The 15766-nt window shown below is 37.5% G+C and overlaps 1 protein-coding gene across 17 annotated transcripts in view; it reads left to right on the top strand.

Moving 5' to 3' along the window:
• The window catches only part of BAZ2B (bromodomain adjacent to zinc finger domain 2B), a 390549-nt gene that overhangs the window by 351755 nt on the left and 23028 nt on the right, over positions 1-15766 (top strand). For all 17 annotated transcript variants that reach the window (XM_061184127.1, XM_061184227.1, XM_061184217.1 and 14 more), the window contains 4 exons: positions 178-322; positions 13960-14615; positions 15021-15294; positions 15475-15630. In XM_061184127.1, coding sequence (XP_061040110.1) covers positions 178-322; positions 13960-14615; positions 15021-15294; positions 15475-15630 — 1231 coding nt within the window. The remainder of the gene's footprint in view (positions 1-177; positions 323-13959; positions 14616-15020; positions 15295-15474; positions 15631-15766) is intronic.

Here is a 15766-nt window from a genome sequence, read left to right as displayed (position 1 = left end):
TATTTATAAGTGTAACTAAAATTGAAGTCAGGCTTGTAATATTTAACTCTTTTGCTATCTTTTCCCAGTAGTGAAATTTATCTGCTCTAAAGGCATAATAAGTGTAAAGTCGCTTATGTGTTACTTTTTAAAGCACTTAACATCCATAGCTTAATTATATGCATCATTTTTTAACAGCAACAGAGTCAGTACAGAAGGAAGCTCTTTGACGCTTCTCACTCTTTACGTTCGATGATGTTTGGCCAGGATCGTTACAGACGCCGGTACTGGATTCTTCCCCAATGTGGGGGGATTTTTGTAGAAGGCATGGAGAGTGGTGAAGGTAGGAACTATTAATCTGTTACAAAGTAATATAAGGAACCATATTTTTAAAAACCCTGTTACTCCTTCAATATATTTTGTGCTTCCAGAATCAAATCTGCTTTATGGATAAACATTGTAAAACCTTGATTCCCATTCCTTTTGAACTCATAATGCCCCTTGCTCTGACAAATATTCCTTCTCTCTCCATATTTTTTCTTCTCCCACTCTTTCTGACATCAAACATGAACTATTCTTTTTCTTTAGCAGGCAAAGGTCTTCACCTGTATTATCCTTTATAACTACTCCTCCATTTCTCTTCCTTCCCATTTTCAAGTTTTCCAACATGTGGTTTTATTCTTTAACCTTCCCAACAAGCATCCATCCCAACAGTATCCCTGGAGGTAACTTGCTTCAATCTCAGACCCTTATTATAATCCTCATTCATCTTGAAATCTTGTTCATGTTTGAAATTTGTGATCACCTCCTCCTCCATTAAACTTCTTCCTTTCTTCAGTTCTGTTATTACCACACAATTCTACAGTCTACCTTTGGACTATTTTTTCGCTGGCTCCATTCCTGTTACATTAACTAGCATGTAACATAATGCATATACGTGCTCAATAAACCATCTGAATTGAACTTTTTAGAACTCTGTACCTGGACATTTCCAAATGTTTAAATTCTGATGGGGCCAAAAGTGTTATGTCAGTGCTTACAGGTTTCAGGGTATAGCTATTTCCCCATGGTGGTACGTGGAGGCAAAAACTTCTTGCAAAACATTTTTTTTTTGGAATACCCACTATATGCCAGGCATTTCTAGGTACTGCAGGAAGTTGAAAGATATAAAAAACATAGTCCATGCCATGTAGAAATTTAACAGTCTATTGGAGAGAGGGGATTGATTAATCACATAGACATCTAGAACAGAAATCATATAAAGTAGTTGTTTTTAAATTGATGTAGATGTTGATTTAATAGGATAGTGTGGTGGGTTCTTTTTTTAACTGTTTGCTTAAAATATTTAAAAATAAAAGTATTTTTAAGCATGGAAAATATATTAATTAATTAAAATAATAAATTAAAAATAAATAAGTGGGACTAATCATATTAAAAAGCTTCTATACAGCAAAGGAAACCTTCAACAAAATGAAAAGGCAACCTATTGAATGGGGACAAATATTTGCAAATTATATATCTGATAAGGGACTAATATCTAAAATATATAGAGAACTTATACAACTCAATAGCAAAAAAAAAAAAAAAAAAAAAAAATCTGATTTAAAAATGGACAAAAGATCTGAAAAGACATTTTTCCAAAGAAGATACACAGGTGGTACATGAACAGATACTCAACATCATTAATCATTAGGAAAATGCAAATCAAAATCGCAGTGAGATATCACCTCTCACATGTCAGAATGGCTGTTATCAAAAAGACAAGAAATGACAAGTGCTGGTGAGGGAGGATGTAGAGAAAAGGGAACCCCTGTGCACTGTTGGTGGGAATATAAATTGGTGCAGCCACAATGGAAAATAACATGGAGGTTCCTCAAAAAATTAAAACTAGAACTACCATATGATCCCTAGAAATCTAATTTAAAATGACAAAGCTGTGAGTCACTTGAGGGTGCAGAGCCTTGGTAAAGCTAAAAAGCAAATAAAAAAAATGTCCCGGTGAGTGGCTTTGCCTTAGCTGTATTAAGAATCACCTGAGAAGCTTAAAAAAAAAAAAAAGTGAGCCCTACCCCAGAACAATTAAATATCCCTCAATTTGATTAAGGGTCACGTCATTCTTAGTCACCTGGGCATGTAAACTTGAAGTTATCTAGGACATAAACTTTTCCTTCAAAATATCTGAAGTCAGTCTCTTTGCAACACTAGTGAAATCAGGTCTTTTTCAATATATATCTGAATTATTACCGCTGTCCTCAGCTTTTCTCTGTGCAATCCCCTCCTTCCATTGCATTCTGGCATTGTATCATGTCTCTACTCCAAAACCTCAAATGACTGCCTATTGCCTATAAGATGTTGAAATAAATCTGTATGTAACCTGGCATTCAAGGCCCTCTATAAATCTGACCTCAAAAGATCTTTACATGCTTCTCCAGTATGAATGTACATAGACCAGTCTATTTACTGTTGCCCAACACATGTGTATTCCTCCCCCTGTAACTTCACTGTGCTTTGCCAAATTCTGTTCAATGTAATGCTAATTTGCCTTTTCTTCAGACATCTAAATTTTGCCCATCTTTCTTGATCCAGCTCAAATCCTAGCCCTTTTGAAACTCTTCTCTAGCTTATTTAAGTGGAACCAATTTTTACTATCTGTGAGGTCCTAGAAAACCAAATAATTATACCATTATCTTGGCACATGGATACACATACTATTTATTTATTTTACTTAAATTTTATAATCCTTGTATGTACAACTTTTTATTTTCCATAGTGTTAAGCACAGTACCTTATATACCTAGGCACACTAAAAATGCTTTAATTAAGAAAGTAAGTAAATAATTAATTAAACGTCTATAAGGTTTATAAGAATAGCTTATAGGAGACTTTCTTTTTTTAAATGTTAGGCCTCTCCAGTTAGATAGCATTAATTGAATTTGTAGTTGTTAGAACTCAGTTTCCATTCAGGCCCTACCACTTAACCTCTCTAGACTCTGATTTTCCTCTCTACAATAGAATTTTAATAGGCTCTGTATAAATTCTTTGGTTGTTATAAGGATCATGTCACATAATTAATCTAAAAGAGCTACAAGATGATATTTAACTATTAATTGTACCTTATACTATTATTTGGGTTCATTGCACAGTACACAGGAAAGGTAGGAATAATTTTTTACTTAAAGATTATTTTCTCATAAAATTTTTATTAATTCAGTGATTTGCATCTGCTGTATTATTCTAAGTGCTATGGAAGTCATAAAATAAATAACAGATGTAGATTCCTTTTCTTTAATCGTGTTTACTATGCATCTATACTGTGCCTTATACTGAGTACTGTGGAAATACAAAAGAATCAATTAACCTATCTCTATCCACAAAGAGATCACAGTCTAATTGGAAAGATATAGCATATATGAAGACAAAGAACAAAAGCATGTAAATATGTAATATTATAGTCAAGTACTATATCTGAGAGGCAAGGCTGATAAGGATGAATAAGTACCAGCTGTTAGAAACTACCATGAAATAAGTGGGTAATGAAAGTTAATACAGTGTTACCAATATGCTTTTTTTTTTTTTTTTTTTTTTTTTGTCTGTGTTGGGTCCTCGTTGCTGTGCAGGCGCTTTCTCTAGTTGCGGCGAGCAGAGGGCTAGTCTTCGTTGTGGTGTGCGGGCTTCTCATTGGGTGGCTTCTCTTGTTGCGGAGCACGGGCTCTAGGCGCATGGGTTTCAGTAGTTGCAGCATGCCGGCTTAGTAGTTGTGGCACACGGGCTCTAGAGCGCAGGCTTAGTAGTTGTGGCGCACGGGCTTAGTTGCTTCGCGGCATGTGGGATCTTCCCAGACCAGGGCTCAAACCCGTGTCCCCTGCACTGGCAGGCAGATTCTCAACCACTGCTCCACCAGGGAACCCACCAATATGCATTTTTATATTCTGCTCATTTATCACTTTTTAAAAGTTCTATAAAAGCACCGTCTTTCCTTAATAAAGTTAGATTTAATACTCATCTATTTAAAAGTTTAAATACACAAGTTTTTAAAAAATCCCTATAATATCACTATGATCAATAATATTACATAGAGATGATAATCAGATCTTGGATTACCTATATGAGTATAAGGCCTGTGGAAAAATCTCCCACTTCTAGAGTGAGTGTATAACAAATTTTAGAACTGTTTGGAGTGAAGAGAGAATCAAAATTGACCCTCCTGTGGGTATAGCTAGTGAGTGTCATCTGGAAAGCAGGAGAGTATCTACATTTGTATCCATCCATTCATCCGTAATATGAACAACAGGAACCTCCCAACCACCTACTGAAATCATGACAGGTACCAAAAAAGGAGAGGAATATTGAGGTATAAAAACTCATGATCCTGTCATACCAAATAGAGTCTTCATTTCTGTTCTTCAACTCCAGGAACTTCACGAAAGTAGGAGGACCTTTATGAGGTATAAGCAGTATTCAAAGTAAAAACAGTCCAAGGCAGCCAGACCAGACAAGTCTTACAGAGGTCATTGTTGAAGGGGTTGGTGCAGCTATCTTTTATTTTTTTATTTTTTTAAAACACAACATGATTATATTTTAATACACAACCAAAATACAAAACACCATAGTAAATTGATGGCAATAAAATATAATATTGATATTTCATTTACATTGCATGACAGATGGTTAACATCCTTAGTCATAAATGAGTTCTTAGAAACCAGTAACAAAGACATTAATAAACCAAGGGAAATTAAAACAAAAACAAACCAGAAGAAAATGAAATAACACAAGTGACTAGTAAGGATTAAGCATATATGAAGATGACTGGGCTGAACAATAATAGAAGAAAAGCAATTTCTTTGAAATATCATATTACCAAAGATTAAAAATTTAACATTTGTACAGTTTTAGGAAACATACCCACATAAACACTGGGGGACAAGATTGATGCGGTCCCATCTATATAGTAGGGGAAAATCTAGTTTGGACTCAAAACTATAAAATTTTGGATATCCTTAGTTCTAGCAGTTCCAATTCATTGGAATTATTTTAACAAATTAGTTGGATAAATTTACAATTTATATATAAACCATGTTTACTGCATAGAAAATGTGTAGCTAGTATATAGACCCCCCAAAAAATGACTTGCATATTAATTTATCAGTACACCCAAAAGAATGTGTACAAAATTTCATTAATAGTAGATAGCATAGATGGAGGTGGCAGAATTAGAGGAGGAAAAAAGGCATTTAAGAAGTAAAATGTTGGGCTTCACTGGTGGCACAGTGGTTGAGAATCCACCTGCCAATGCAGGGGACACGGGTTCCAGCCATGGTCCGGGAAGATCCCACATGCTGCGGAGCAACTAAGCCCATGTGCCACAACTACTGAGCCTGTGCTCTAGAGCCCGCGAGCCGCAACTACTGAGCCCGCATGCCGCAACTACTGAAGCCCGTGCTCCTAGAGCCTGTGCTCCGCAACAAGGGAAGCCACTACAGTGAAAAGCCTGTGCACCAAAACGAAGAGTAGGCCCCGCTCGCCGCAGCAAGAGAAAGCCCGCACACAGCAACAAAGACCCAATGTGGCCAAAAATAAATAAATAAATTTAAAAAAAAGAAGTAAAATATTATACTTTACAAATTTCCACATCCTTTGAAATTTTGAAAAAGATGATTTTTTGTTAATCAATTTTAAATTTCCCTGTGATAAGTGAAAATTTTAAATATATGCACTTAATACTTACGGGAGCATTGAAATGAAGCCTCAAAATCACACCATTCTGAGCTTCTCCGTGTAATCATGCCGCCATCATTCAAGCTTCTGAGATTTAGTCCAATGGCAACAATGAAAACAGTCCACATGCCTGGTTACAATTGGAGCTATCTTTTAGAATGCTATTTCTGCATTCTCTACTGCCTGTGGGTAAGAGGGAGCATGAATCAGCCACCCAATACCATATTAGTAAGCCCATTGTTAAATGGCAGCAGCTGTGAAAAAAATCCCAATTGTTTGATTGTATAATTCTGGGAAACTCCAATATATAACAAATATGTTTCAGTCTTAATAGTATGTATAGGGCTTCCCTGGTGGCGCAGTTGTTGAGAATCTGCCTGCCAATGCAGGGGACACGGGTTCGAGCCCTGGTCTGGGAAGATCCCACATGCCGCGGAGCAACTGGGCCTGTGAGCCACAACTACTGAGCCTGCGCATCTGGAGCCTGTGCTCCGCAAGAAGAGAGGCCGCGATAGCGAGAGGCCTGCGCATCGCGATGAAGAGTGGCCCCCACTTGCCGCAACTAGAGAAAGCCCTCGCACAGAAACGAAGACCCAACACAGCCAAAAATAAAATAAATAAATAAGATAGGCTATAACTAATCTTAAAAAAAAAAAATAGTATGTATATTGTCTGCACACACAAGGGACACAGTAACTCCATATCCAGAAAAGGTGTATATTATTCAGTGGCTAGAGGAAATCAGATATCCAAAAGCTAACAAATGTCATCAGAGTCTCTTTGTCAGAGACTTTAGTCACAGATACTTGTAGTGCTACTGTCAAATAGAGTTGACTAAACAGGGTTGTTAAATTGTGAAATGAGGTTGCTCAGTACCCCAACCTGAATCTCTGCTTGTTTAAGAAATGCAATCTCGGGCTTCCCTGGTGGCACAGTGGTTAAGAATCTGCCTGCCAATGCAGGGGACACGGGTTCGAGCCCTGGTCTGCGAAGATCCCACGTGCCGCGGAGCAACTAAGCCCGTGCGCCACAGCTACTGAGCCTGCACTCTAGAGCCCGCGTGCCACAACTACTGAAGCCCACGTGCCTAAAGCCCATGCTCTGCAACAAGGGAAGCCACTGCAATGAGAAACCCGCTTACCACAGCAAAGAGTAGCCCCCGCTCACGGCAACTAGATAAAGCCCATGCGCAGCAACGAAGACCCAACACAGCCAGAGATAAATAAATAAATTTATTTTTAAAAAAAGAAGAAGAAATGCAACCTTTCTCCTCCAGGTATGCAACACTGTTGCACAACCTGGCCTTGTAAGTATAGCTGGGTTTTGGCAACATACCTGACCAACAGGTATAGAAGCTACCAGTAGAGGTCACAAAAAATAAGTCCAACTGATACGTGGGCATACTTGTGCAGGACTTAAATACCCCAGTCTATCCATGCCAGGTATGCAACCTGAGGAAGGAATGAGTTCATGCAAAAGCTTTTGCAGTGATTGTGATTCTGGTCTTCCAGCCATAGTGAGCACAGAATCCCAACCCCAGTAGGGAAATGTGTTTGCCACGGCTCTGTTGCATTCTGGAACACTAGATACTTGGCTCCTCATGTCTAGCAAGCCCATAAACGTTTGAGGCTGTTCTCCTTTCCAGCATACTGAACTGAGGAGTATGGTTAGTGATCCCTTGGAGGAGACCCCGGGGACTGAGCCCAGCCCTGGTCCTCCTGAAGTTTGAAAGAGCTTAGGTCAGGGAACAAAGAAGCTTGGCTTCAGGAGTTGAGTAAAACTCATAAGGTGGAGCTGATGTAATCCCATTTCAAGAGAGTCAAGATAATGTAGGGTATTTCCCTCAGTTCTATTCTCTGAGTCCTTTTCTGAGGAGTGTAGAGGCCTTGAGATCTTACCAGATGGTTTGTGGGAGTGAGGCTTAATAGCTCTAATCCCTGAAGGAGATTCCTCACCAGGGACCTTCTCCACCTAATCTTCTGGTGTCTCCCACTCTTCTAACAACTCTTCAGTATAGCATGTGAACCATTCAATATTGTGTCTTACCTCACAGGAATCTTTTTCACGGTCTCCGTAGGTCTTTCAAGTTTCTGAATAGGACCACATTCCCACACTCCAGGATTACACAACCATCAACTTCTGTCTTATTAATCCTTCTGCTTATGAGCAATACCACACTTAGCGGTGTGCGGGAGCCTCTGCCAGAAGTCTAGCCTGTCTTTGATTCTTTTTTCTTTTTATCTTCTCCTTCCTTTGTTCCTTTTTTCTTTTTATTTTGTACGGAAACCTGTACCACTTACTAAGCTCCCTCTTTCCATTTCCTCCCCTGAGATGGGGTGTGTGTGACCTAAAAGAACTATTTCATTTCTATCAGTGCTTCACACATGATGGAGTAAAGTCAAAGCAGTCATCCACTCAGATGGACCTGTTCTGTTTTAATCATCCAACATTGTTTGCACCAAGAACATGTTGTCAGGCCTTCCCCTCTCAAGCCCTGGGCTTTCTTATAATCATGCTAACACAGCCAGGGTCTCAGAACAGCTACAGCCTCTGCGGATCTAGTCCCACTCACATTCAAGGGTCAGGAAAATCACAGGGCTATATTTTCGCAACACTACCAAGCATTCAGTTTGGAAACAGGGTGGCAACGCCTATCTCAGCATTATTAGTCAACCCAGACTGTTCATTCTGTAACAGGGGCTTGTGTTCCCCCTTCTCAGCTTCATTTAATATCACTGCTGTCCCTCCATCATGCAAACAAACAAGCCAAACCTCTAAGGATCTTTCCAAGTGCGTATGGTAGTAGACCTGTTGAGAACCTAGTTCTTACTCTGTACACTGCTGGATTTCCTCCCGCTGTTGTGTCCACTCAGATTCCTTTAGAGCATGCCTCACAATAACTGGCTTTTCACATACACAGGGGCCAGTTGCCTCATGTATTAGTGGGAGTTTGCCCCACTTTCCCTTCTAAAGGGGCTGCCGTCACCCTTTTTAGTTTACCGTCCCCCCCTTAGGGCTCATGAAAATCTCTAAGCTGGTAAGGAAGAGAGACAGAACTGAATTTCAAGTCAGCTTATCACCACTAGTCATCCTCTTTAGTATACCACTTTTATGGCTTCTGCCATCTTCAGGCATTGCTACTAAGACCATTCTAACTCTACCAAGTGAATTACCACTGACCCCAAGAAGGAATTCTTCCACCCCTGGGTGCGCCCCTTCCAGAAATCCGTGACATCAGGATTTTGTTGGTCACCAATTGTTGTACAAGATGCATGGTCACAAAAATCACTAATGACAAACATAGTGCTAATAACAGCATAATTTATTAGTGAAGGCAACTTATAAGCAGAGAAGTTACAGTACATAGGATCTCCCAGCTCCCATAATGGTTCCATAGGACTTGGATGTGTGACAAGAACACTCCAAGAGACAAAACACTATACCCCATACCTTGCTCTCTATTTATGGGTTAGTGTAAGAAAGGGTAAGAAGCACTGAGTTTCTCTAAGTAACAGTAAACATATCAAGGGACCTTTGGGTCTAGGAACAGTGCTTGCAGGTATGCATACCAAGAATCAAAGTCTACACACCAAGGATCCTGAGAACAGTCTTGACATTAGCTGGCTAAAGGCCCTGCTATCCTTCTGCTGGCCCCCAGGAAAGTGGGAAGGAAGAAAGCCCCATGGCCACTCAGCCAAAACCAAGGATTTGTTGCCCTTTGATTCACTGTTCTGTTTGGGGTATATTGGATTGTGGATAATTCCTTTAATATTGGAAGGAAAATGAAGCAAGTTTTTTGTACTGTGATGTGAATATTACTCTTCCATTTTGTATTAGATATGTTTACAGCATTAGGTCTATAAGTATAGAAACTAATCCCTGTTAGGATGTGTGGAGGAATCTTACCTGAAGGATGAAGGTATTATGGTAAAAGGCATCTTTTAAAAAAATTCCTGGATCAGACTGGGAAGAAACAATCCTAGATAGACAACAATAAGAACCTGCTTCCTTGAGTCTTCTCCACAGTAATAGCAAGATGTCTCCTAGGAGCTGAGTTGTGGTAGTACTGACAACATGAAGACAGTTAAGGAGCTGTGGAAGTACTCCTGAGGTTAGGCTATACTGAATGGGTGAGAGCCTTTGAACCCTGGGAGGAAGCCACTGAACAGAGACCTGTATTCTAAATGCCAATGTTTTTATATTTCTTTGTTCTTTATCTGTGTTTCACTTATATTTTAGTAAAATCTATTTGAAAGTTTTAGCCTGTTTCAGCCCAGCTAAGGAGAGCCAAAGGAAAAAATTTCATTCAAACTGAGAATCGTGGACCCCTAGGGTCCAGTGACAACTATTAGGTAAAAAAGGGTTTCAAAGTGATTCTGATAAAACTCAAGAAGACATAGTCTCTTTTCCAATAGCAAACTTGCTCTTATTAGGATTGGTTTCAGTTGGTTTAATTGGGAAATGGTATTTTCTTTGTCATTATATACTTGCAGTAACTACCAAGGAAATTAATCAAGTGAATGGCACTCCCTGTTTCATCTCTTACTCATTTTCCTCTTCTTTAGTCTGGTTTGAAGACTTTTTTTTTTTAACATCTTCATTGGAGTATAATTGCTTTACAATGGTGTGTTAGTTTCTGCTTTATAACAAAGTGAATCGGCTATATGTATACATATATCCCCAGATCTCCTCTCTCTTGCATCTCCCTCCCACCCTCCCTATCCCACCCCTCTAGGTGGACACAAAGCACTGAGCTGATCTCCCTGTGCTATGCGGCTGCTTCCCACTAGCTATCTGTTTTACATTTGGTAGTGTATATATGTCCATGCCACTCTCTCACTTCGTCCCAGCTTACCCTTCCCGCTCCCCATGTCCTCAAGTCCATTCTCTACGTCTGTGTTGAAGACTTTTTTTAATACTCATTGATACATGTCAAAGAAGGGCTGGAAAGAACAGAGGATTGTGTGAAATAGGAGATAGACAACTATTTAAAAAATCTTTTTACTAAATATCCTGTGTATTTTTCAAATTTTTAAAAATAATTTTACACTTCTATTAGAGGTTTAGTTGTTTATAATTAAGCAATTTGAATATAAAAGTTAAAGACAACCATGAATAGGCTATTGAAATGTATCATCAGCTCACTTTACTAGGTGCAAATGGGAAGTCATCAACTAGTCTCAAACCAGTAAAGAACTTGTCTGTTGGTTGGTTGGTCTGTTTGTTTTTGGATATATGACAGTGGTTTTTGAGATACTAGTTCTCAGAATAAATCAAGCACAAATATTAATATTTCCTTACTAGCCAATAATTTGTGTAAAGTTAAGGAAATTTGTGAGCATGGGTATTTGAAGAGAATATTTGTGCCTCTTTTCATGTGTGCCTAATTGGAGGTGATGAAGTAGGGTGGTCTTCTAAGGGCAAATGTGCAGAAGTGCATAAAGATCATATGAGGCACAATATTTTTTTCTGGCTGTTTTTAAGATTTTCTCTATTATTGGTTTTGAGCAATTTGATCATGGTATGTCTTGGTGTAGTTATGTATCTTCATGTTTCTTTTGCTTGGAGTTGAGTTTTTTGGATCTGTAGTTTATAATTTTCATCAAATTTGGCAATTTTTCGGCCATTATTTTTTCAAATTTAACGTCCTTGTCTGCTAATTCTACTGTCTTGTCAGTTTGAGGTTAGTTTTCATTGACTGAGTTCTCTAAGGTCTGACTGTGTTTGTTTTCTTTTTTTGTTGCCTGAAGTCCAGTTTCTTGCAAACTGTGGTGTCATATATTTTGCCTCTTTTTTGGTTGTTTCATGCAAGAGTGTAAATCTAGTCCCTATTATTCCATATTGTCCAGAAGCATAAGTCTGAAGTATAGGATTTTAATTTGGGGTAGAAACTAATTTCAAGAGAAGCATGTGAAAGCGATTTCAAACATTAGTAGAGGATTGGTTAAGTTATGATGTATCCATAAAATAGAATATTATTCAGCTGATTGAAAAAAATGAAGTACAGTTATATGTTTTAGCATGGAAAACTGTCTAAGGTATTTAGTGAAAATATCAAATTCATCCTTTTATTTCATCGTTCAAGAAAAATTTATTGAGCTTCTATTTTATAGCAGCCACCATGTTAGGCATTTGGGATCCAATAATAAGCAAGAGAAACATTGCTCTGCTTTTAAAAGCTTGCTGATTTAAATTCTAGTGTGTGGGGCCTTCCCTGGTGGTGCAGTGGTTGAGAGTCTGCCTGCCAATGCAGGGGACACGGGTTCGAGCCGTGGTCTGGGAAGATCCCACATGCCGCGGAGCAACTAGGCCCGTGAGCCACAATTACTGAGCCTGCGCGTCTGGAGCCTGTGCTCCGCAACAAGAGAGGCCGCGACAGTGAGAGGCCCGCGCACCGCGATGAAGAGTGGCCCCCGCTTGCCACAATTAGAGAAAGCCCTCGCATAGAAACGAAGACCCAACACAGCCATAAATAAAGAATAAATAAAAAATAAATAAATAAATTCTAGTGTGTGGGTGGGAGTGGAGTAGAAAATAAACAAATAATTCGGTTATTGTTTATAATGATAAATTCTGTGACGGAAATATGTAGGATGATATTCTAAAGTGAATGGGTAAAATAAGACACAAGGATGTGTTGTACAACACAGGGAATATAGCCAATATTTTTAAATAACTGTAAATGGAGTGTAACCTTTAAAAATTGTGAATCACTACATTATATACCTGTAACTTATATAATATTGTATGTCAACCATATGTCAGGAAAACAAATAAATAAAGTGAATGGAATAGGGAACCTACTTCAGATAAAATGATCAGAGAAAACCTCTGTGAGGAAATGACTTGATTTGAGACATGAAGGATAAGGAGCCAGTCAACAAAACAATATCCCAGGCAGAGGGAGCAGCAAATGCAAAGTGCCCAAAAAAGGAAAGAACTGGGTATGTTTGAGAAGCTGAAAAAAAGGGAGAAAGGAAGAGCAAGGTTAGCAAGGACAAGAGTGGTCAGAGGTTGTAGAAATTTTCAGGAACCAGACCATACAGCATTGTAGGCCTTGCTTAGGAGTTTGGATTTTATTCTGAGTTGCAGAAAAGTGAAGGGTAGTATCCATTTATGTAATACTGCAAAATGATATTCCTATAGATGCATATAAGATTTCCAGAAGGATATATAGACATGATTGATTAAACATGGTTACCTCTGAAGAGTAGAAATAGGGACTAAGGGAGTAGGGCAGAAAGGGTTTTCTTTATACCTCTCATTACTGAATATTTTACCTTGGACATATATTACTTTTCAAATTGAATAAAGTAGTGGATTTATATTTTTTAAAGAGTTCTTATAAATTATTTTTAAAACACTGTTCAAAAATATGAACCAGAAGTTCACAAAGGAGAAATGCCAGTAAGCCCATGAAAAGATACTCAGCCTTACTGGAGATCAGGAAAAAAATGCAGTTTAGATTTTTATCTCCCAGATATTGACAAAAACAAAAAATACTGATAGTATTTAGTATCCTTGAGGGTGTAGGCAAACAGATGCTATTGCTTCTGGTATGAACGTGTATTGATCTAGACTTTCAGTTTGACAACATATTTCAAAAACTCTGAAGAGTATATATCTTAGGACTCAGTAAATTTTTTCTAGAAATTTATCCTAAGGAAGTAAAGTTTTTAAAAAATTTAAGTCCAAAGATACAGATACAAGGTCATTCATCATTTATAGCATTTTTTATAATAGTGAATAACTGGGCCCTATTAATAGCCATCAGTAGAAGATTGATTATTTAAATTATGATACATTCTATTGAATATTCTATAGCCATTAAAATTTATGATGTAGTTATATATTTATTGACATATCAGGATGTTTACAGAGCAAAACATGTAGGTTAGAACATTATGTATATAATGAGATTTCATTTTTTTTTTAATTTATAGGTTTAAGTGTGTATGTGTGTGCATATAGAATGCCTGGAAGGGTTTAGACAAAATATTAATAATAATTTTTGCTGTGTATTAGGGCTTTTAAATCTTTTATATTTTAGTTTTTCTAAAGATTAGTCACAAAATTACATTAATTTTCCAATGAGCAAAAGAATCTAATCTATAAAAAAGGGGAAAATGGAGAGTATTAAGTAATCTAGAAAAGTTTCCTAAAATATTTATGCATATAACTTGATAAGTAATAAAAGAATATAATTATAGTATTGGTTTGATCTGGAGTAACTGATCTTTATAATGCTTTTCAATTTTTTAGGACTAGAAGAAATTGCAAAAGAAAGAGAAAAACTAAAAAAGGCAGAAAGTATCCAGATCAAAGAAGAAATATTTGAGACTTCTGAGGACACTTTAAATTGTTCAAATCCAGATCATTGTGAGCAAAAGGAAGATACTAAAGAAAAAGATAACACAAATCTGTTTCTTCAGAAACCTGGTTCATTTTCAAAATTAAGCAAGCTTTTAGAAGTAGCTAAGATGCCTCCTGAGTCAGATGTAATAACCCCCAAACCAAACAGTAGTGCAAATGGGTGCACATTGTCTTATCAAAACAGTGGAAAACATTCATTGGGCAGCATTCAATCAACAGCAACACAAAGCAGCGTGGAAAAGACAGACTCTAATAATCTGTTCAATACCAGTTCAGGTGGTGCAGGGAAGTTCTATAGTCCTCTCCCCAATGACCAGTTGTTAAAAACACTGACTGAAAAGAATAGACAGTGGTTTAGCCTTTTGCCAAGGACACCTTGTGATGACGCATCACTTACCCATGCAGGTATGTCAACTGCTTCTTTAGTGACCCCTCAGTCTCAGCCACCATCTAAGTCACCTTCGCCTGCCCCAGCTCCTCTTCTTGGATCATCTTCTGCTCAGAATCCTGTTGGCCTAAATCCATTTGCTTTATCACCTCTTCAGGTTAGTGCTGCTAATTGTAACTCATTTTTATGTTGCCTTATTTAATCTTTGACCCCATAAAGATTTTCTCTCAAGGGAAATCAGTTGAATATTTATAATATTATCTCCGCCATGGTTTGAAAATTGAAGAGTCATAATTGCTATCACCAAGCTTCATCAGAACTACTGATGTCTAAGTCAAAGCCTTCTTTAATTACTTTTTAACTTATTACTGTTGCATTATATCTAAAAAGAAATTACTTGGTGAGCAAATGGAACGACATATTACTATTGTATTTAGTTTGCCTCTAATTGTGATAAGTGAAAGAATATTTTTTCCGAATTTTATAACAATTTCTGGTTCTAAACACTTTTCCTAACTTCTTAGATTGTTCTACTTTTAAAATGTTTTGGTTTTTTTTGCAGATGAAAAGTGGAGTATCTATGATGGGACTCCAGTTTTGTGGGTGGCCCACTGGCGTGCTTACTTCCAGTAATCCATTTACATCACCTTTACCTAGTCTGGGATCAGGGTTAGGATTATCAGAAGGAAATAGTAATTCATTCTTGACTCCTAATGTTGCTTCAAGTAAAAGTGAATCTCCAGTACCACAGAATGAAAAAGTCTCTTCAACTCAACCTGTAGCTGTTGAAGTAGCAAAACCAGTAGATTTTCCTAATCCAAAACCTATTCCAGAAGGTAGGTACATTGAGATGGTTTATAGCCACTTACTTACTTTATTTTATTGTTGTAAATTCCTGCATTATAACCGAATCTTTGATGGTTTTCTACATAGTTATAAGTCTTCTGATTTGCATTGTGCCATTAATTTATATTCAAAATATTTGTAAAAAGATCTACATATTTATCTTAACTTAGAAATGCAGTTTGGTTGGTGGAGAATTATTGACCCAGAGGACCTAAAAGCTTTGCTCAAAGTGCTCCATCTCAGAGGAATAAGAGAAAAGGCATTACAAAAACAAATTCAGAAACACTTGGATTATATTACTCAAGCTTGCATCAAGAATAAGGATGGTATGTACCTAAAAGAGACTTCTGCTCTCTTGCTTAGTTATGAGAATTAGTTCTTTTATCTTAAAACATATTTTAGTATATCCTAATTCTTAATTTATTACTAATAGGCATTTTTTTTCTATTTTGTTCAACAAAC

This window comes from Eubalaena glacialis, chromosome 1, assembly GCF_028564815.1.
Source record: "Eubalaena glacialis isolate mEubGla1 chromosome 1, mEubGla1.1.hap2.+ XY, whole genome shotgun sequence".
Taxonomy (NCBI): domain Eukaryota; kingdom Metazoa; phylum Chordata; class Mammalia; order Artiodactyla; family Balaenidae; genus Eubalaena; species Eubalaena glacialis.
This window is presented reverse-complemented; position numbering and strand designations above follow the sequence as displayed.